The following is a 23446-nucleotide window of genomic DNA, read 5'->3' as shown; positions in this document are numbered from 1 at the left end:
GCCAGTGCTGCTTTCCTCTATATTTAAACTCTACTGAAGCTCATCCCTTCATAAATCCATTCCCTTTTATAAAATTAATCTTGTTATACACACATCATTCCCAATTTAAAAAAAACCCCAAAAACCTCACAACCTGTTATAACCAGGTGGACTCAGGATTTAACCAAACACAACGCTATCTGTTCAGCTTTTTCATACCTGGCCCTTTGTGTAGTGAGTTTCATTTGTTAATGCAGCTTAAAGATGGCAGGAGACTCGTGCCTCAGCAGAAAAGAGGTTGAAAGCTCACCTCTCCCCCCTCTCTTTTATTCTTCCTTCCCTGCTTCTGGTTCCTACACTGTGCTCTGAGCTCACATGCAGCAGCAAAGGGAGGAAGATGGAAATCCAGATCTCTGAAGTGCTCTGAAAGTGTGAATCAGAAATCCAAACTTCAGTCATTATCACTATGCAGCGAGCACATGAATGAGAGACTAGATGGGCAACTGATACGGCGAGGGAACTCTGAGAACATGGAAGCTGGGAGTTTTCTGCTTGAAAACCCGTCTATTCTGTAGAGCCTTTGTTCTCTCTGCAGACAGGAAAATAGAACCATTGCTCTCTCCCCATCTTATGGACTGGCACGATGCCATGCAGACTGTAGTGATGTTTGACATTTCAATACACTTTCTGGAAACGCATGTTCCCCAGACTGTCATTTTCTTTGTCACTCATTTCAAGGGGAATATTTTCTTCTGTGTCTACATTCTTGGTGCAGACTATTACCCTGAACGCTTTAGTAGTACCGACAGGGGCCCCAGGTTCTTAGCTACTCTTGTGGACCTTGAGGTATGTCTGGGTAAAAGAGGAGCCTCTTAGGTTAAACATTGCTAAATTAGCAAGATCCTAGAAATAACTCTTCTTTATTAATTAAATGCTGTGGTTCATTAGACCAGTATGTTAGGCTCTTGAATGTGGCTAGTGTTTGGTGCAGTAATCTTAAATGTGTAAGTGCAAGTGTAATCTATTCCATTAAATCAAGATTTCAATGACTGCTGTGTTTTTAAATTACTTATCTTAAACCTGCAAGATAAATTGTAGCCCAACATTCAAAACAGAGCATTTACAATTTCAGAATTTCCATTTCTCCAAGTGCCCTTGAATTGTCAGGCTCCAGCTACTGAGGAGTGTGTGTCCATTTTCATACAGGCCTTCCCCCTGGATTTGTATACTGACAGCTTCTATGAGAAGAGGAAGGACGCCATTGAATCTAGACTCCAGCTACTGTACGCAGCTTCCTCAGAGACCCTGAAAGAGATGATTGCCAATGTCTGGAATGCTCAAGAGGGAAAAGCAGCAGCACTAGTTAGTTGGGACCGGTTTACTTCTCTCCAGCAGGCTCAGGTAAAATAGCAAACATCTTATCACACTTAGGCCTAGATTCATTAAGGAACCAGGCCTGGTGACCCCGAGTATGGCCATGCCTAACTTTTAGATACCTAGACTATCACTGGGATTCACAAAGCCTGAGTTCAGTGCCTAGGCTCTGATACAATGAGTGAGGGCGGAGAAAGGCATCTCAGAATGGAATTCGCAAAAGCCAGCATACTGGGTGGCTTCTTGCCTAAGCCAGCCAATGAGGGATGTCAAGGGGAGAGAAGTGTGCTAAGCCCCACTTCTCTTGGAGATAGGTGCCTAAATTTGAGCTGCAGGGAGGCACCTTCGTCTGCTTGGGATTCTCACGGGGGAACCTTCTCAGGGCATTAGACCCTGTGCTATTTTGGCAAAAAGCGGGGCAGTGGGGAGATCCACTCCCCCATAGCTTTGGTTAGGGTACTCACCTGGTTCAAGTCTCCCTCCCACCTGAGGGCAAGAAGGGATTTCAATAAGTATGTCACCCTTCCAAGTGATGTCAACCCTCCATGCATCCGATGAAGTGAGCTGTAGCTCACGAAAGCTTATGCTCAAATAAATGTGTTAGTCTCTAAGGTGCCACAAGTCCTCCTTTTCTTTTTGCGAATACAGACTAACACGGCTGCTACTCTGAAACCCTCCAAGTGAGTGCTCTAACCACTGAACTATGGGATATTCTGAGGGGGACTCCCTTAGTCTCTCCTGTTGAAGCTGTTCCCCTTTGAAATAATAATTTTAAAAAGTCATTGGAGCAGGGCACTGGATCCTGGGTCTCCCACCTCCCAGCTGAGTGCGCTAACCATCAGCCTGTAGTGTCATCCTCATGCTTGCTCTCTCTCATTCTGGTCCAATGATTCTTTCATTATTTATCCACAGTGAAACAGCTTCAACACTGGGCCAGAGAGAGATTCTGTTTGTGAATCCAGCCCTTAGTGTTAAGTCACAATGTGTCTAGCCATCTAGGGACTTGGATGGCCTCCATTGCAATAGTATCTGAGCATCTCAATACTTAATGTTCACCCCAGTAAGTTAGGGAAGTGCTGTTATTTCCATCTGACAAATGGAACCGAGGCACTAAGCAACTTTTGCTCAAAGTCACACTGGAATTCTGTGGCAATCTAGTCCCCCAAGTCTTAAGCTAGTGCTTAGACCAGTGTTCTCTTTTGGTCCGTAGGGCATGGGTACACTTATGAGATCGGCTCTGTTGAAATTGATGCAGCGAATGTTGATTTAGCGAGTCTGGTGAAGACGCACTAAATCAATGGGAGAGCACTGTCCCATTGATTTGTGTACTCCACCTCCCCGAGAAGCATAAGGGAAGTCGATGAGAGGTGCTCTCCTGTCGATACAGTGCAGTGTAGCCACCGCAGTAAGTGGATCTAACTATTTCGACCTCAGTTATGTTATTCACACAACTGAAGTTGCGTAACTTAGATTGATTTACCGCAGTCGTGTAACCCTGCCCATAGAAATAGTCGGTGACCTTGTTGCCAGTTTTCCTGTACCAAAGCTGGGAATGTTGGAGGAGGCTAGTTGCAGGGAATACGTGAGATGTGTTATGCAAATGGCAAAGAAGAAAACAGAGAAATGGCATAAAGTTGGCTTACTTTTGCAAGACTGGAAATGGCAAGATAAAGACACTTCTTTATTGATGTACTTGCAGAGTCTAGTGTCTTGCTTTGGGGGACCTTTTCTAAGTGGTGTATGTAGGAGGCTCTCTAAAGATCTGCGCCATTGCAGAGGGGGTCTTCCTGACCTAGTTGTGTGGAGTACGCAAGAGCACCGCTTCAAGGTATGTTCCTATCTTTGGCATGAAAGCAGCATACTAGGGATAGTCCCCTGAACTTAAACTGAAATACTCAGTTGATCCTAAATGGCATGGAAGTAAAAGAAAAGTTTCCATCTGTCATAGCAGGGATCTTCAAACTTTTTTTGTAGTGTGGCCCACAAGCTATTCATAGACCTGTGCACTAGCTTGGCTGTAGCAATTGCAATATGTAAAACACTGTAGCAATTGCAATATGTAAAATATGCAATATTTGTAGCAATATGTAAAATATTGATGTCATCTTAGCGTACCTTTTAATGAAGTTTATTAGTTGGAAGAGAGCCAGCACTAAGTGACCAAGTAGGTCTCTGTGGATGAATGCCAAATGGTTCAGGGGCCACAGATGATTGCTTTACAGTAATTTCAATGTAGTAATGTCGAGAGGTCAGATCGTGCTACACGTACTGCTGACTATAGCTCTGCATGTTCTGCAGCTTTTACTCAGACTGTGGTATGTAATCAAACATAACTTTACTCCCATCCCACACGCAGGTCTTCATTATTAAAGTGAACATCCAGGCGGATAGAGGAATAAAAATCCGACGGGGGGTAGAATGTTCATTGCTAGAGTTCTTTCCAGGGACACTGGGTAGCTGAACTTGTACTGTCTGGCAGGGCATGTATTAAAGGAACATAATTTACAGTTCAGGACTGTGTTGCTGTTGCTCTGGTTTGTGCACATGCAGGAGAAGTAGGCATTAGTCCTGTTGTGTGGAAATTCATACTACCTCATTATCAAGCATACTGCTCCATGCTGTGGGTACCCAACTGTTTTCCGCCAACACTACTAATCTAGAATTTTTACTTCTGCATACACCAGTCTGGAATTATTGGGTCACCTTTGTATTGAATTTCTGTAGCCCTGAGTTAAAAAAAAAAAAAAGCTATGGATTAGTATGGATTTGTGAGTTAATTTTAACGATTGCTGAAAAGGTACAGTGGGCAATAAACTCTCCCCCAAATTATCTACACTGCAGGTGTATACTAAAGGAAAATCACTCCATCAGCATTCCAGACTGGTGGCGTATGAACAATTATTTATATGTAAGTGCTCTGCTACACCACCTGGATTGAGTAAAGGTGATTAGCAGGGAAGTGAACACTTCTCAGTACCCTATGTCCTCTAAAGCACATTAGCTTGATAGTAGCTGTTTTGAAATACTTCCAGTGAATCTTCCTGTGCAGATGAGTACAGGGCTCCTCTGCCTAACAAGAACTTCTGACCATAAGCTTTATTGCCAGAGTGGCAGAAGCCTTTACTCTTCCTGCTGGGATCCTCCACCAGAACTGTGTACTGAAAAGCCTTAGTTTTGTCCAGATATAATGTTAGAGCCATTTTGACTAGAGAGAGAGGCAAGACAAACGTAGTGGCTGGCTAACAGTTGTGAAAAGTAAATTGAGAGGGGGGGAGAGCTTATTGGAGTGGATTGTAAACTTTCCTTTTGCACCAAACTGGTCTTCCCAGAAGTGGTAAGGAAAGCTTTACTTAAACGAGAAGTTACTTGGTATAGTTTTAGGTTCTGTTCAGTTTACTGAGGATATCATTTACCCACCAGTAGTAGAGCATTGCTATAGAAGATAAACCTAAAAATGCAACTAGGAGAAGCACCCCTGAGGTAGGGTGGGCAGAGGTTAGAGTAGCATAGCTGTAGCAGAAAATGATGCGTTGGGCTGCGAGGGGATAAGTTGCGTGGTAGCTTTAAACACAGATTTACCATTAAGATTTATTTTCTTGTAAAGGGCAAGAGAAGAGGTACTAAAAGTGGACAAGGGCCAGAACCTGGCTGTGGGAGTCTTTTTTAAGTGTGGAATCACTCCAAAACTAGCTGTCTGGGACTTTGCATGAACATACGTCTATTTAAAGTTGGTCTTCAGCTAGACAGGCCTTGTTTGTTCTGCTGGAAGCGGTTCTCCAGGAATTGTGGATTATATAAAATATTTTAACTTGGTTGTTCAGGACACATAGGTCCCAGAGTCTCTTTCTTTGACCAATAGGATTTTCTAGTATAATTCTTTTACCTATAGCTATCCAGTTACTAACTGTCCTTTAACAGACAACGTATGTACAGAGGTTGATGATTAAACACTGGAAGTTAATTTTTGTAATTAATTGCCTTCCTTTAACACATGTATTCAAATTTTGTTTGAAAACTGCAACAGCTTCCTCTTAACAACCATTCTTATAGTGAAAGGTACGAATGCTCTTATCCAAACAGCTGGTACTATATGCCTACTTGATGCTTTCAGTTACTAAACCTAAGCATAAGATTAATTTTTTTTTAACATTAACATTTCAGCTAGTGGAAGTTAAGGGTCCCAATGATCGCCTCTCCTACAAACAGATGATTTGGCTGGGTGAACTGAAGAAGCTGGGAGCTGCTGTAGAAGTTTGTCATGTGGCTGCAGTTGGAGCTAAAAGTAAACGCCTCAGTTGAATAAAACTGTCTAGAACATGGTGGAAAGGGAGGGGTGATTATTTAAAAAACATAAATAAATAGTATGAATATGTGCTAATAGTTGCCTCCTATTTTAAGCACCTGCCACTAAGGACATTAGATACATGTTTTTAATTAGGTCCTGGAAATGGAAATAATGGAGTTTTTAAGATGTGCTTGTTTTGGTAAAGAACGAACAGGTTTTATTTACTGTAAATCAGGTCTCCAAAGTGGAAGAAGAGCTCATGGTTTTCTTCTAAGTAGAACAGAGGTGACATAGGGGATTTTAACTAACAAAGGTAATCTGGCAGCTGTGCCTATATTTCAGCTGTCTGAATTTCATCAAATGTGCCCCAAACTGCTGTAACTCAAAAGCATGTTTTATAGGAAAAACAGTAGGAGACGCCGTCCATCCCTTACTTTCCGGGAATCCAATCTCTGCCCCCTCCCCTCTTCTTATTTCTTTTTGGCTCGAGATACATCTACAATGCTGCATGGATGTGTAATTTCCATCTTGGGCAGATGTGCACGAGCAAACTAGCTCAAGGTCACACCTACATTACTCAGACAACTACCTTATACCTCCATGGCTATACTGATATTTTTAGTTTACTAAATCAAAGCTAGCTAGTAATTACACACCACTAGATGATGTACCATGTGAGATAAATCTTTGAGTAGTAGACTAGTGGGAAAATGAGCAGAGCTGAGTTAGTGTTATGATGATGCTTCAAGGTAGTAAGCTCCCATTAACCAGTTTTGATTTATAGACAATTACAGATTTTCTTAAAGCTGATGAGTCTGGTCACCAGTGATAGGAGCATATAGTGAGCCCTATCTGAGATCTAGAACAATCCCTGATATTTTGGAAGTGATTAGAGGCACTGTTCATCACCTTACAGACAGATATGCCATTAAATTGACTGTAGGGTTTCACTTTGCTCAGCCAATTGAACCATTTTAAGCACCAAAGTCTGCTCTTTTGGAGTTAAGTGCCATGAAGTATTCTTGTCCCATGAGACCAACACCAACTGTCCTACTTCCATGCATGGAACAGTTTGAGAGTTACTAGCTAATGGGGGGATGGGTAAGGGAGTGCAAATGTTCAGTTTACTAAGAATTAACTCCTTGAAAGGTGATTATTTCCCCCTAAGTAACCTAATGCTGTAAATAAGGGATAAGTTAAGTGGAGGCTTAGAATAGACGTACAATAAGAGAATAAAATTAAGCTTTTAACAGAAGATTCACTGTTAATATAGAAAGACATTTTAAAGTTTATACAGGGGGCTGTACAGGAGTAAAAAAATGGAGCTGTAATGAGTGTCGGCCATTGTCTGATTGAGGATAGTATTGCTACTTATGCTATCTATTAGGTTTTTGACATGACTTAAAATGATTATTCCCTTAAAGAGACATGCTGTGGTGCCTGCATACCCAATATTGACTCAAATTTGCAGCTAGTTAGATACCCACTGTATGTACTGATGTAATATGTAGCTATTTTCTTTAGTAAGCACAGGGAATCCACAACTCCAGAGATTATAGGGCAAAATGGTAACACCAAAGAAAGATCTTTCTAACGCCTCAATATTGATGGCAACAAAACAAAGTTACTTCAGACCGTCTCTTCATCTAACCAAAGTAGGTTATTTGTGTGACCTTTTGAAACTCAAATAATGACACAACATTCTCAAATGAAGAAAAAAACCACCAACTGGCAACATGGGTGTGTTTGACAAGCAAAAAAAAAAAAAAAAAAAGTAAGATGCAGCCCCCAAGAAAACATCAAATGGGCTACACAGAACAAATGCTGCTTTGTAATCTTTCTGCAGACTCTTCCTCTTCTACTCCTGCACCATTTTTATTAAACCAGTAAAATAAACTGAGAATTACAGTGGAAAGGTATGACCTTTTATTAACAGTCTAATTTACTTCACATTCACAACCTCAGTGCCAGGGTTTTGTATTCCTCCTGGCAATTACACTTTTATTCAGTAAGTCATCATTAGGCACATAGGTTTTAGTTTCAATTAAAATGGTCAATTCTGTAACCTGCTGCAGCAACACCATTAGCAATCTATCACCCAATGGGATTTAGGAAACCAGTTGTTCAGTCTCTTGTTAGATGCAGATTGATGTTTTAGCCTTTTTCTTAAATAAAAAGATTAGAAATGTTTTGGTTTTAATCTATCCATCTGAGATTAACAGCCAAAACCTTTGATCCTACTACACACACATCATTAAAAGCACAAAGGTGGTTTAATAGTAGAGTGGTATTTTACCTGCATGTTTAAAAAAATACACACACTCACTTCAGTAGGTTAATAAATTTGTAGCCATTTCTTTGGTAGATGGCAGTAATTCACTTAATGACATTGCACTATTGTGACTTTTGACCTCACCATGACCTGCAGTAGCGTAAGGCATTAGAGTTGTTCTTTGACCACATCAACCAGCATTTCATATCTCACTAGGTATGTTTTTAATATTGTTTACAATCTAGCAAAATAATCATGATACAACAGCCTACTATCAACCAAAGCACTGCATGTGGTTAGAAAACAAATGATATAAAAATAAGCTTGTTTATAGTTTTTCTACTCTTACAAAACACTAATGGTATTAATAGTACCTAATTTTAAAATTGCCAACAAGAATTTAAAGAGAAGTGAGCTTGTGTGTAGGGAAGATAGCTGTAGATATGTACTCAGTCCGCAAAGCTACTTGCAAGACTTAAGGGCCCTTAGGTGAATTCAGAGCAGTCAGTATTGTCAGTAAGGCAGCTTTTTACCAGGGGAAATGAATGTATCAGTTTACACATTGGGCAGGTCCTGAACTATACATTATTAGGAACTGCCTTTCAACAGTACATTAAACTATTAAATATTCAGGGTAAAACAAATACATAGGAATGATTAAGTACTCAGAATCAGGCCCTAAGGACGCAACAAAACAGATTTTTAGAGTAACCTTGATACCAGTAACACACCACTTGTGCTTGCTTAGCCCCCAAATTCTGAAAACTATTCTGTTCTGTTTGGTAAATAGGTATTTAGGCAGTTTTTTTAAAGGCACAGTATTTACCAACAAGAACATTTGTAGCATGTAAAATACAGATTATTGTATAAACTGAAAATACAAGCTAGAAATCCTTACCCAGGTTGTTCTTGTACTCTTTTCAAAGATTAACATCCCACATATTAACACTTCATACTTATTGAAGTAATTTACTCACCAAACTTTGGTAATTCTAAAATGGACTCTTATGAGCATTAACTGTTTTAGGAAATCTATTTTACTGCTCATACCATAAAAACTGTCCAAGTGGTTTATTAATTTTAATATATGGTACCAAAAATCAGCACACAGGTTGAGGTCTTGTATACCAAGTATCAGGCCCAGGAAAGCTTTGCCCAAGATAACAGAAAAGCCAACCTGTTGTTCCAACAGACTTCTGAGTAATTTTTCCTTATTCTAGTACATCTCAGCTATTTTGAGGAAGACTTTGCAGGAACCAGACCTTCTTGGGGAAAAAAAAAATTGGCTACTATAATACTGTGGCACATTGATTGTTCTGCTCAGCTTCAAGTAATGTTTCTTCAACCAAAGAAATGGGAAAATTCCTAACCAGCCCTTTCCTGCTGCAAAACAAGGGTTTTTTGAAAAATCTGTTTGATTTCTCATCATCTTTAAAACTGAAAAAAGAAAAAACCTTCACAGCAATACTTTAAAAAAAAAAAAAAAAAAGGGAGGAGGGCTGTGTGGGGAAGCCAAAAGAATACATCCCCTAACTTGTTGGTAGTTAGGTCAGTTGTGTCAAGGAAAAAAAATTGGACTTTCCTAGTACACCCTCCACTCCTGTAAATGGACACATAAGAAACAAAGTAGTTCTAGGAGTGGTAGAATAAGATTCTTTATTTTCTGGGACTGACAGGAAATCACTCTTGTTTTAGGCTACAGAGAACTTCCCTGCTAATTTGCATATTGACATCTAAGGTTTCCACTGTTCAGAAGGCTAAATGAAAATGGCTTTTTGGTGATTTCCAGAGTTTGTTTTAGGAATTAGAATATGGAAATTATGTTTACATTAGTGGGCAGTTCATTAATCTATTGGAAAAAAAAAGTTTCATGGTGCATTAGACACATCTTACTAATATTTCATTCCAATTAAAGGCACTTCTAAGGCTACAATAATATTCTCTACAGTGAACATTTTAAGGTTAACAGTGCATATTGTCCTGAAGTCAGTTCCTGTGAACTAAAAGCAAGCTCATGACATTGAACAAAAATTTGAATAGTCTCTCTAATGGGTAACTGAAAACAAAAACAAAAACCAGTACACACTGCACCAGAGCAACATTCACTAAGTAAACCAAGTCACAGAAAGATAGTATGGAAGCAAATAAATGTGTCCTTACTAAACCTGTACTGTGACAAAGTAGTTTGTTCCCAGATTTCTACAGCTGCCAGTCAATATGTCTACATTAATGCTAAATGTCTTTGATGTTTGTTTTCACCAATTTGATTAGCTAATCTGTGTTGACATAAGATTAGCTTCAGTCAATCACTGGGAAAACAGACATTGCAAACAAAAAGAAAACCTGATTAGTGACCACACCAAACCTTTGCAATTGCTGCATCTTACATAATGAGCCAGACCTAAAAAACACAGAAGAAATGGTCAGAAACCAAGTTTACATGACACCTACTGAAAATAAAATTGTGCGATTTGAAGCATGATTTGCTTTGCTTTTTAAATATTTGTGCAAAACTTATGTAATATTTGTAAATAAAATTATTACAGCTTCAGATACCGCAGTTAGCAGTGTTAACTTAAAAGAAGACACAGTGGTCTGCAATTTCTGCCTAAATGTTTAAGCATCACAATATCTTAATCCTCATTTGCAAGTGTCTCAGTGGACAGCCAGATTTTGGCACCACTTAAAAATTTACTTAATGGTGTTCCCAGAATGCTCCGTCTGCATAGGTTCCCTACTGGAGAAAATGGGAATGAGGAGGAGAGAAAATCTGGGGTCCCAGCAGTGTCATTTAAACCATTTGCTCTGAAGTACATCCTGCTTTGATCCAGTTCTGAACAGTTCGCTTGCAAAGAAGAGCTGCTTGTGTACTGCCGAAGACTCTGGTTTAGCATGTTTACTTGGTCTGTCAGCACAGAGATTTTATGGAAGGCAGTGATAAAGCCACCATTATTAATTTGGGCCTCAGGAACCCAGCGGAAGAAGCAAAGTTTCCACAGTTTTATGTGTGTTCCAGAGAGACGGGGTAGAATTACACCATGTAAATCGACAGGCTTTGAGAACCATTCTCTGAAATACTGCTCCATGCTATTGGTCTGGCTATCCATATGCTGAAGAAAGTCTGGTTTCAGTTTTAGTATCAGTGAATTTCTTCTTGGAAGAAACTCTTGCTCGTTGATGATCCCATTCTTTAACGATGGGGGGATTCCTCTCAGTGTTGAGCTGTAGTTTTTCTGCAGAAAAAGATATGAAATAAACATGGTTAATTTTCCTGAGATTTAATCTGCTACAGCTGGCAGTGTTCATGTATGCCTACAATTCTCCACTGGGGGACTAAGAAGAGACTAAGTGAGGCATCCTTTCACAGCCATAGTAAAGTTGCAAGTCTGTCTTGTATGGCATATAATTTGACTGTTTGTGACCTAATAAAATAGTTGTAAATAAATTTTAACTGAATTCTACAATATTAAACTGGAATAAAATCAGTAGTCTATGAAAAAACTCTGAGGATCTATGAAACAATATGGAAAATGGTGTTAATCCAAAGCATCTTTATATCACACAATAGCTGCAGTGATGGCATAAATCTCGTGTCGGCAGTAAGCCCAAGCATACCAGAGAATGCATTGGAAGCCATATGGCCCAACACTCGAGAGCTGTACCTCTAGAGAAATTCATTTTTAATGTCTTATCTATAGGCTGGGACATCAAGTAATAATGGCATTGTAACTAAGCTGCTAAAAGGAGAAGTCTATTGGCAGAAGTTTGATTTCAATGTAATTCTGTTATTACCTTTGTTCGTTTAAAACTTTTCACAGACCCATTTTGTACACATGGTGCACTCTTTCCAATATACCAGGGGTTGTGAAAGAGCATGCGATCTCTTGTTGTAAACTGAAGAGACCAGTCCCAAACAGAAGGAAATTTTAGGCCTTTTTCATCACCCAACTGGATGTTTTTGCTTATAGCGAATTCCTGCAAGAAGGAATATTCAGACATATTAAAAACAAACTAATTTAATTACTTACAAATCTAATTATTGCATGCAGCTCAGAGAGCAAGGGGCATGGCCTACAGCGTGCATGGCTGTAGACCAAATGTCAAAGTATATAGGGTAACCAAGGTGACCACTGTGGAGGACAGAAGCAAGTCCTGGTTTTTGATTGTTAAGTGGATGGCGATGCTCGGCAGAGCTAATATTTAGTTGATGATAACCACATTTCCATAATTTTTAATGTTTACTTGCTTTTAAAAAATGAAACTTCTAATCTTTATTTCTATGCTAATTTATGTGTTTGAGAAAACAACAGGGGAGGTGGGGGAGAGCACTGACAAAACACTGGTAAGTACTTACAGTCTTAATTCTAGGTTAAAGAATTTCGGTTTTGTGTTGGTGTATATTAGAATTTACTTGCACTCTTCTAAGAGTCATTGATTCTTTTAAGCAGAGTCATAATTGTAGAAGAGTTGTCCGAGGGTATATCTATACTACCCACCGGATCTGCAGGCAGCGATCAATCCAGCAGGGGGATCGATTTATCGCATCTAGTCTAGATGTGATAAATCAACCCCCGAGAGCTCTGCCGTCGACTCCGGTACTCCACCGCCATGAGAGGCGCAGGCAGAGTCGACGGGGGAGCGTCAGCACTCGACTCACTGCAGTGAAGACACCGCAGTGAGTAGAGCTAAGTACGTCGACTTCAGCTACGTTATTCATGTAGCTGAAGTTGCATAACTTAGATTGATCCGCCTTCAAATGTAGACCAAGCCTGAGAAACATTTAGGTCTCCTGGTTTTTGACCTACCCTTGGAGATGCATGTGACAAACTGTTCTTTTCCCTGCATGCAGTGTATACAAGTCACCCATTTTTGTGTGTGCTTCCTTTGAAGGTTGGGATTTTTTTAGATATCCATCATAGGCCCTTTTTAAGTTGAAGTACCGCTGTTCTCTCTTTCTGTATGAAGAGTACTTGATCACTATTACTCAGACTTTTAGCATTCTTTTTATAAAGCTGTCATTGGGTGTTTTTAAATAATTATGTGGCCATGTCACAAGGGATTTCAAAGTTTGCCTGTAGCTTTAAATACCATCCAAGTCACTGTCTATCATACAGATGAAAAGAAGCTGCACATGAATCCCATTGCAAGTATGCAGCACTCTTATGGGAGTACGAATGAAGGAAACTATGGAGCACTTAATAACAATGCTCTTATAGAAATAAGGTGAATTTTCCCCCCCACAGACCATTTCCATTTTCAATATACGCAAAGAGCATTGTAGGGACAATCTGATGAACACTCATCTTACGTTCAATATTTTTGCTCAATGTTTTTCTTAAAAGCTCATGTTGCAATTGTTGCATCATTTTGCAAAACTGAATGAATGCCATTTAATTTAGATTGTGGTTCCCTCCTCCCCCAAGAAAGACTCAGGCCTAAGATCAATTATTTTAAAGGTAAGGGTAACACTTCTGCATACTCACAGTGCTCTGCTTTACTCGCTGGTGAGGACAGTTGAAAAGGAAGGTGCCAAACAATGAGATCCGTGTACTATCATACAATATGGTCAAATATGTTTCAGAAAACTCAAAGGCTGATGGATATTGTTCTAGCAGTTGCCAAATCGAGTCCAAAAACATCAAGAACAAGGGAGACTTGAGAAGAAATGGACAGTAATTAGAAGTAACATAATCTTTGCCAAAACCTTACCAACTTGTTACCCCCACCATCCTCATTAGGGTAGCTAATTTAGTATGCTCCTGATAGAGAAGAGACGTTTGTAGCTAAACAAAAATCACAAAGAATCTATAATACAAATACCCAATACCCAAGTTTAGCATTTTCATCCTCATAATGATAGAATAGATGATTATATAAATCGAATAACTCAGGAAACCGTAGTAATGTAAAATGACAGGATAGGTTGATTTCATGTGCTGCCCAACGAGTGTAGGTGGTACAAAGGAATTATAGTGTCAACATCATCTCCAGACTTAAATACCAAATTTTGTGAGTGGGGGGGAGGAAGTATTTTGAAAATTACATTTTCTCAGTCTGTGTTCTCATTTAGACACAGATTTAAATTGTTACTTGTACAATCAGAAATCTCTCTGTAACAAAACCACAGGAAGACTGTGACCTGTAAATTATAGTACTTGGAAAGGGGAGGCCTCTCTCCAGCCACATTTAGAATCATTGTGTCTATTTTCATAATATTTCAGTTGAAATGTCGTTTACAAAACAAAATGACCCATCTTTGTTGAACTATGAAGGAAGAAAAGATGGTTGGTTTCTTTTTAATTTTAGAATGTGCTCTGTAGCCATAAATTAATACTAGAATTTGCTCAGAGCAGCCACTCAAAATCTTTGTAATAACTGTATGCGTTGTGGGTTTGCAGATAAATTAAAATGAGCTTAATGATATCTGGAGTAGCTTAAACTATTTAAAAATCTAACTGAATACGTGGTTTTTTTGCTACTCTTCCTTGGTTATGGGCTCAATGCAGGAACCACCTGGTAAAATTGTATGGCCTGTGCTATTTAGGAAGTGAACTAGATGATCATAAACGGCCCTTCTGGCATCAAAACCATTGATTCTATGAGTTGTAAAAAATGTTAATTTCCATTAAAAAACTTTAACGAGGTCAAAATATACTACAGAAAGAAAAAAACTCACAGGCAGAGAGGAAATTTCAAGAGGCATTTATATATATTTTTTCAGCTCTAGCAATATTTTATTTAACTTTTTCCTTTCAGATGTTTCCTAAATTTTTTTTGCAGAGTGAACCAAGAATCATCTCAAAAGAACATCTCAGTGGATCATAATTACAAAACACCCTTGCTCCAAATACAGCAATCCTATGCATGACAAAGTATTAGGAAAGTAATGAATGTTTTCTGTCTATAGTGCAATGAGTGTCTGGAAAGAAGTTAACTGGGCTGTCTCTTTCTGCTCTTTGTTTTTTCAACCTCTCGCAATCGCATCTGCTCTTCTCTCCCGTTTCCCACATTTTCTTGAGGCTGGATTGTTTTTGTTTTTCCTATTCTTTTGCCTAGCAGCATTATTTCCTTTGCTCCTATACATGTACTTTGCTGCTGGTGTGTGGCAGCTCTAGTCCTGCTTCTGGCTCCAATCCCTGAGGGTGTTTTATTTTTATTCTCCTTAAGTGCCACCCCAAGAGATACTGTTAAGACTGGCTACTCTTTGTTTCCAGCTGTTTTACAGGCCTCCAGTCTCTTCCTTGCAGTGCAGAGCCTGGAATTCTGTAGAAGTGTCTTAAACTACCAAAGCCAGGTACTATGTCGCCATCCACCAGTTCTTGAACCACCACTCAGTGAGCCATACGTTGCAATTTGAAAATTGCAGAACTGACTATATACTTTGCTTCACATTCTTCTTTATCAGAACGGTATTGTGATAACTGCAGCAATAACCACATACTGGTCTGGCTTTGTATGTAAAAAAGGGTGTGAGGAAATGAACAGGTGCTGTTGAAAAGAGGCTCCTGAGATCCTCGCTGGGTCAAAGTATTGGAACCCAATGGTTTAATTATTGTAAAGCATGGGATAAAATAGACTTGAAAAGGCTTATTCTAACATGATTATAACATCAATATCAACAGTGGCATTTGATTTCACCCAGTGTATTAATGATTCTTATACAACAGTTGAGGATAAAAAGGAGACTCATCTGATTAATGATTATTCTTTTTTTATACATTCCTGTCTTTAGAAAGAACTGAAAAAATTCACATTAAGATTTTGGACATTAGCTTATGGGGTCAAGTCATTTCATTGCATGCATGTGATCTAGCTATCAATACAACATGGTTACCTCTTTGTCAGCTCTTTTTAAGTGGTTACACCTATCTAGAAACTGATATCCTGCCATGACCCATTCCTTCTGTATCAGGCTCTGAAATCCAACAATTGTCCGAAAATAGGGATCCAGCATTACTTGAATGAGGGAGGCTACGAAACAGCTCAGGTCCCGCCCTTCGTCCTCTGTGGAAAACATTAAGAGCATTTGAATATATATGTATGTATAATTAAAGAGGTGCAGAAATTGGTAATTCAGTTTAGTGTTCTCCTTCTAGTGAATTTCAAAATACAACAGTCTCGAGACTGTTGTGTTTCAATATAGTCAAACTTTATCTCAGTGAGCCTCACGCTATAATTAAGATTCCCAACTATTTACACCACTGATATGTGAATAACCCTTACTCAAGAATAACCTGCTAAGTGTTTGTCCAAAAAACCAGATGCCTACCATTTGAGATGGGCTGAAATGGCGGGAGCCCAAATTAATGTAGAGCTTCCAAACTCTCTTTTTGACCTAGAGGTACTCTGAATGGTATGGAGTACTATTTTAAATACCATTTCTGGCATTACTACCTCCAGGAGGAATTTCAGAGTCAACGAATCAACACTGCCCAACACTGAAATAATTCTTAGAAGTAGCACATGATCTGAGGAACGACCAAGACAACATCACATGTCAAGATAATGTAGCTAGAGTTGATAAACATTCTGATCTACAAACTCACTTGTTTTGATCTACAAAAATCTACAGTTTTGATTTGATCACATCAGAGGTGCTTTATCAGAGAAAAAAGAGGGGAGGGGGGCGGGGAGGGAATATTACCAGGTACTATTGGCTATGTTACAGTCAACTACAGAGAGGGAATTTTATTAAATTAAAATATTTTAAATCTGTGCCTTTCAACATGTCAGTAAAGTATACAGATCACAAATGTAGTTTACCAAACCATGCTTTAACATTCCAACCTACCAATTATGACAATTACAACATGCTATACAATTATATTACCTTGCAGAACTACTGAGACATGCTTACTGTCCAGCATATATACAAGTTCAGCAGAATGCTTAAGGAATGATCTAGGCAAAAAGAAAAAGTAGTTTAATTTAACAATTAAGACTACAGATACTGCACATTTTCTAAGAAATGAGGACAGGCATTTAAAAAATACTTAAGGGATTTAGGAGCACAGATGCCATTGACTTTCATTGAGATTTATGCTCCTAAGTCACTTTGGCACTTTTGAAAATCTCATCCCAAATCTAATATATACTCAAGTAATATAAAACCTCAACTGTTTCCAATAAGATTGTAGTACCACAGAAATGCCTCTCTGAATTGTACATTTGTCACGGTGCCCATTATCGTCCTAATCCTGCAAAGATTTGTGTGTGTGCTTAGTTTTTAGGATACAAGTCCCACTGAAGTATTTAAAGTTAAGCATTCACTTATGTCTTTGGAGGATTCAGCTGCACACACAGACACAGAATGTTTAAGTGTGTAAACCTTTAAAATCCCTGTATATTTATCTCATTCATTGTACAATATACAAATCTCATCTGTATTTGTTTTATTACATATTTACACTGGTGAAAATTTAAGGACACATTATTAACTATTACTTTCTAGTCATAATATTTGTACGTACCTGACGTACTCTAGCCAACGAGTATTTTCCAGCAAGGATAACCATTTCTCTTCCGTTTCTTCAAAAGGTTCTGTAGCAAGAAGAGTAGGAATGTCTGGGTACATTTTTAAATAGCCAAAAGAAAAGGAGTACTTGTGGCACCTTAGAGACTAACAAATTTATTAGAGCATAAGCTTTCGTGAGCTACAGCTCACTTCATGCATCCGATGAAGTGAGCTGTAGCTCACGAAAGCTTATGCTCTAATAAATTTGTTAGTCTCTAAGGTGCCACAAGTACTCCTTTTCTTTTTGCGAATACAGACTAACACGGCTGCTACTCTGAAACCTTTTAAATAGCCATTTACTTTAGCTAGTTTTGTTAGCAAGTTAGATCAATAGTCTATGCTGCCCATAATTTTCCATTAAATCTGTAGTTGAAGGCACTTTACACCATCCCTCAGAAAAGCAGAGAAACTATTTGATGTGCTTACCTCATGCTTGATTATACCCCAGGTCTCACAGAGGAGTAAGAGAATGTAGATCTACAGAAGCTATATTATAATATACACAAAATGAACACACTCTGTATAGAATTTCAATTCCAGATAAGTTAGTTGCTTCCTATCAAAGTTTGACACACTGCTTTCTTGAAACCATATCTGCCAGTGCCTCAAAAAAACCACACCACCAGAAGAATAATAATATTGTGACCTACCATTAACACATAACTGTTTAAGTTTGATAAACGCTGCCTGGATTTCCTGGATATTGGGCAGGCATTTGTCCAAATCTGATTTGTGAACATCACTTCTCTGTGGATGACTTCGAGTTATTGCATTACAAATCCTAACAAAAAAAACCCCCAAACTGTATTACTGGACATGGAGGAAAGCTTTTCAAATTAAGTTCTTTAGAATACAGGTAAGTGTAAGCAACTGAAAGCACTTAAAATAGGTGCATAGTTTCCTCTTTTTTTAAAAAAAGGTTTTCCTTGTAGTTAGAAAGGCAACTAGCTTACATAGCAAAGCTATTTGCTCAAACAGCAAAATGGGACAGCACAAACATCTGATTAGCATTCAGCTATAATACACGTCATGCATTTTTGGTCATTTGGAATGCTATGTGGAGGCAGAATTGTTAATACACATTTTAGAAACATTCAGTTCCCATTATTGTTGAGACATGAGCTAAATTAATTTGAAAAATTGAAAACAAAATATTGTTAAAGATCTATAAGAAACAGCTATCATAGACAGCAATACAGAAGTGGTAAGCAACAAAGCCTTAGGCCAGGGGTCTCAAACAAGCAACCTGTGGAGTTATTTCCTGCAGCCCGCCATAGTTTCCCTCACCCCCCTGCCATTGCCCCCACAAGCGCACCATGTCCCCGCTCCTCCGCCTACTTCCCAGCGCTTCCCACTGCCAAACAGCTGTTTGGTGGCGCTTAGGACTTTCCAGGAGGGAGGGGGGAGAAGCGGGGACATGGCACACTCAGGGGAGGAGGCGGTACTGTGGCGGGGATTTGGGGAAGGGGTTGGAATTGGGACAGGGAGAGGGTAGAGTTGGGGTGGAGATTTTGGGGAAGGGGTTGGAATGGGGCAGGGAAGGGGTGGGAAGAGGTGGGGCAGGAGCGGGTCCTCATGGAAGGGGTGAAGTGGGGGCAGGGCCAGGGACAGAGGAGGTGGCTTTTGTATCTTTGTATGAAAAGGTGTCAGTGATGCAGCCCTTGGGCCAATGTACTAGTCCTCATGCAGATCTCGTGGTAATTTGAGTTTGAGATCCCTGCTTTAGGTGGTATTTCTTGTAATATAGTCCAGTGTATATGAGGCGAGACCTGGCCTAGTGATACGTGAATATCACTAGACTGGAAGCCTAAACTCCTCAGTTTAATCCTGGTTCTGACCCCAGCTTTCTCTATAGCAGGGGTGGGCAAACTTTTTGGCCCGAGGGCCACACCTGGGTAGGGAAATTGCATGCAGGGCCATGAATGTAGGTCTGGGGCAGGGGGTTGGAATACCGGGGGGAGTGCGGGGTGTGGGAGGGGTGTGCAGGAAGGGGCTCAGAGCAAGGGGTTGAGTGGAGGAGGGTGTGGGGTGTGGCAGGGGCTCAGGACAGGGGATTGGGGTGCAGGAGGAGTGCAGGGTGCAGCAGGGGGGCAGGGTGCAGGCAGGGGGCTCAGGGTTGGGATGCAGGAGAGGTTTGAGCTGCGGGCTCCAACCTGGTGAAGCTTATGTAGAGTGGCTCCTGGGCAGCAGCGGCGCACACCAGGGCCAGGGGGCTCCACGCGGTGCCCTTGCCTTCAGGCACCGCCCCCCGCAGCTCCCATTGGCCAGGAACGGGGAACCACCCCCAATGGGAGCTTTGGGGGAGGTACCCGCAGGCGAGGGCAGTGCGTGGAGCTTTCTGCCCACCCATCCCCCATGGGCCGCAGGGACATGGTGCCGGCCACTTCCGGGAGTGGCGTGGGGCTCGCAGCGCCTCGGGGGTGGCAATCCTGTGGGCCGAATCCAAAGCCCTGATGGGCCAGATCCGTCCTGCGGGCTGTAGTTTGCCCACCCCTGCTCTATAGCCTTGAGAAAAGTACATAACGTATAACCCTCATTTTACAGTCAGGGAAACTGAAGCAAATAACATAAGCATTAGGTAATGTTGAAGATGAAAAGCTATGATTCAAGTATTATGACTATCACTAGACCACCAAAACCCAAACAGTTGAAGTAAAAGTTTGAGGGACATTGTATCTCAGTTACGAAAGCTAAATAACTGATGATCTATATTCAATTTTCAGTGTTCAATAGCTCTCCAAATAGCTATGATATAAAACCAGCATATAAAAGTGTATGCCAATAGAGATGCTGACTAGAAGCCCAACTCTGCTTTTTATTTAAATGTATGGCTTTGTTTTTCCATATATATTGAGAAAAATTTTATAATCAAGTGCAATAAAAATATGCTAACAGTTGCAACAGAAGTCTTCCAACAAAGTTCCTACAAAGCCTTCCAACAAATTAAAACACAGACAAAAAAGATACCAAACCAATGATCTTGCAAGCTGGTGTGAATTTCTGCAAGGTACACAGAAAGACTTAGGTGCCTAACTGTCACTTCAGGCACCTAAATCCCAGAGTCCCACTAGGATTCAAAAAACCTTGCTCAGCTGACTACACTCGCTTGGCCACTACATTTTTACAGTCAAAGCTATCTTAGCACTTATGTTTCTGCTTCCGAGTGTGGCACTGTAGCCCCATGCCCGGTATCTGGATATCTAAGGCCCAGCACGATGCAAAAACTAGGGAAATACAGGCATTCCTCCACCTAACCCCTCTGTGTGGCCTGATCTGGCAAGGGTGCTCACAGCAAACCTACCACACTGGGTGCCTATAGATGAGCTTACTCAAAATGGTGTGGGGGAGAGGAGGAGGAGCTCCCTCAACTTTTAGCTCAATGGTTGGGGTACTCACTTGGGATGTGGGAGATCTTCGGTTCAAGTGCCCCCTACACCTGAGAGAGAGAAGGGATTTGAACTGGAATCTGCAACTCTTATGTGAGTGGGCTATAGTATATTCTGATTTGGGGCTCCCTCATCGCAAGTATGAAGTGTAGTATCCCATACAGGCACTTTTTGCCTCATATTATACATGTCTGGTTAAGAAATTATGCTAGGGTATTGTTTACCTTTGATCTATTTTTCTTTGTTGCAATACATCTTTAATGTTGGCCATTCTCACAAGAGCACTCCCATTGGAGTGATTCCAGCACCAAAGCTAACAGAAAGAGATAATTTGTTAGTATTGCCTGACAGCATGAGAATTTCTACACAGAGTACACAAAACATATTCACTCATACACATATCACTGTCATGAATATTAACAGTGGTCAGCAACAGAATAAAGTTGACACTTACAGGCATTCGTCTTCCAATAAAAGAGTAAGAATAGAGCTTTAGATCTTGATCTGCTAAGGAAGATGGGACTACAAAGTATTCTGGAAGGCTGGGGGAGAAAAATACAACACAGATAAGTCATTTTTCTTTCAGGTGTTTTATCTACTTTTCTGGAAATAAAAAGGATAAAATCTAGAAGACATAACAAGGAGTGTTAGTGTATAATAACCCATGTCACAGAATGACAATCCAAGTTATATAGGATACATTTTATCATAGTATAGCGATAGCAATGCTGACTGCATGTGCCTAGTGAGTCACTCACGATACTAGCACTTCTGATATTATCGTGGATGGGCCACTCACTCTTAGGTCCCACCACTGCAACTGCTTGGATACTAGGAGGAAAAATAAAACCTCCAACCTTTGCACTCTGTCCTTGGCTGCAGTAGTGTATGTGCTGGGGGAAAGGGCAAAGAGGGACATACATCTATCTCCCCACCTCCAGCCAAAACATCTAAAAGCATGCCAAAAAAATATGGCCCGAACAGGAAGTCAAATCCACAGTACCACTTGCTGCACAGGTAGTTTACCAGTCTTAGTGCTGTAGTGCACCAGCCCCGGATGGAGACAAAAAGCAGGCCACTGAGATAAATGCGTGTACAGAAGCACTTTAGCAGCAACAGTCAGTGCTAGTCAGACTGATCTCATTATTTTACTTGTTTCCTGTTCTAAAACTTCAAATCTTGCTAATATTTCTTCTACAGGCATGCACATTTATGTTAATTTAAACAATAATAATAGTTTGTACTAGAAGGATAAAAACTATAAAGAATACAGTAAAAACAAACCTTGATTTTTTTCCCTGTCACTTAATTTGATATCAATACATTAGTTAGCTATGGGATCCACAAGATAGTCAAGTTGCTTTAACTCTGGTTGCATCTCTTCCAGGAGATTGTCTTAGATACCTTTACAGAAAATTTTGAACCTTTACGAACACTCATCTCTCATCAGAATACAGCTGTTTTTTTCCTAAAAGTATCTGATCTCTCCCAGAGCTACTAGAACACCAAAGTGATGCCAGAGTCAAATTAGCTTGTTTTTCTCATTCTTTGTTCAAACTTACCAAGTAGATATCATGTAACCTTCATTGACTGAACAAACTCTCCATTCTGATGCGCCTGTTCTTTTGATTTCTCTATCCCAATCCGAGTAAGTTTCAAATAAAGGAGTCTGTTGACTGCTACTGCTGCCGCTGCCCCTGGCCCTGCCTCCTGGGTCTATTCCATTTACTGTTGCTAGGAAAAGGAAAATCATCAATGCAAGATTTTAAAAAACATCCCTTTCAACTCTTCGTCATGCAAATTGCTATAGTGCTATCTCTTCCCACACAAAGGTAGGTGAGTCTCTCTATTAGAAGGGATGTTGCCACTTGCAAGATTAACCAGTAGTGGTGCTGTTTGGTAATATGCAAGAGTGACAAGTATATCTTTCCTTCTGTTTCAACAGAGCAAGCAGTGAAAAACTGTGCTGTGTCAGTTTCTGCAAAAAACAGAGGCTAAGGGATAATGGAAATTGGAAACAAAAGTGTCACATTAATGCCTGGGGTCTGCCATTAAATATGTCAAAACTACACCCATATTACAATATTTAACTGCTACAATATACTACTCTTTTTTTTAAAAGAGGGAATTCTATGTTAAAAGTTAGAAGTTATTCTTGTAGCTCAATTACCATCCGCCACTAAAAGTAAAGATTCTGAACACAGATTGGCTATTATTGAGTCCTAACCCTTCCAAGTCAGGGCTTCCTTATCTTCCTTTCCACCATTTCAACAGTTTTTCTTCAGGGGTTGCTTTCTAGGCCAGCTATTTCATTCAGACAGGAGAGATGTGGAAGAGGCTGTTGATTATTTTTTGGTGTTAACACAAAGACTACGGTAAAAACTATTTAAGTCTTACTAACCTATCACAATAAATTACTCATCCTGATGGGATATCATGTAGAACAGCCTTGGTTCTACGGGCTAGAATGTTTTGGCATGATACTTAGTCAAACTCAGCTGTTCTCTCCTTACATGACAAGAAGGTGGTCAACCGTGCTCAGTGGAATTACATTTTGTTTCTTGAAACTGAGAGTTAATCTGATTTTAGTTGTAAATGAATGACACAAATTTAGCCCCAGTTTTATAATCTGATCT

General features: G+C 40.0%; 2 protein-coding genes across 21 annotated transcripts in view; one reads left to right on the top strand and one right to left on the bottom strand.

Moving 5' to 3' along the window:
* The window catches only part of FAN1 (FANCD2 and FANCI associated nuclease 1), a 51619-nt gene extending 41854 nt beyond the window's left edge, over nt 1-9765 (top strand). For all 18 annotated transcript variants that reach the window (XM_043493829.1, XM_043493831.1, XM_043493837.1 and 15 more), the window contains 3 exons: nt 1186-1380; nt 3053-3181; nt 5515-9765. In XM_043493829.1, the coding sequence (XP_043349764.1) occupies nt 1186-1380; nt 3053-3181; nt 5515-5652 (462 nt within the window). In that variant the 3' untranslated portion in view covers nt 5653-9765. The remainder of the gene's footprint in view (nt 1-1185; nt 1381-3052; nt 3182-5514) is intronic.
* The window catches only part of MTMR10 (myotubularin related protein 10), a 77505-nt gene continuing 61609 nt past the window's right edge, over nt 7551-23446 (bottom strand). For 2 of the 3 annotated variants that reach the window (XM_038417862.2, XM_043493838.1), the window contains exons 7-16: nt 22373-22544; nt 21265-21352; nt 21035-21123; nt 18075-18205; nt 17381-17450; nt 16741-16811; nt 15745-15914; nt 13394-13564; nt 11703-11885; nt 7551-11143 (exon numbers count right to left, since the gene is read on the bottom strand). In XM_038417862.2, coding sequence (XP_038273790.1) covers nt 10544-11143; nt 11703-11885; nt 13394-13564; nt 15745-15914; nt 16741-16811; nt 17381-17450; nt 18075-18205; nt 21035-21123; nt 21265-21352; nt 22373-22544 — 1745 coding nt within the window. In that variant the 3' untranslated portion in view covers nt 7551-10543. The remainder of the gene's footprint in view (nt 11144-11702; nt 11886-13393; nt 13565-15744; nt 15915-16740; nt 16812-17380; nt 17451-18074; nt 18206-21034; nt 21124-21264; nt 21353-22372; nt 22545-23446) is intronic. The other variant, XM_038417863.2, reaches the window with a different exon arrangement.

The sequence above is a fragment of the Dermochelys coriacea genome, chromosome 10 (genome assembly GCF_009764565.3).
Source record: "Dermochelys coriacea isolate rDerCor1 chromosome 10, rDerCor1.pri.v4, whole genome shotgun sequence".
Classification (NCBI taxonomy): Eukaryota; Metazoa; Chordata; order Testudines; family Dermochelyidae; genus Dermochelys; species Dermochelys coriacea.
This window is presented reverse-complemented; position numbering and strand designations above follow the sequence as displayed.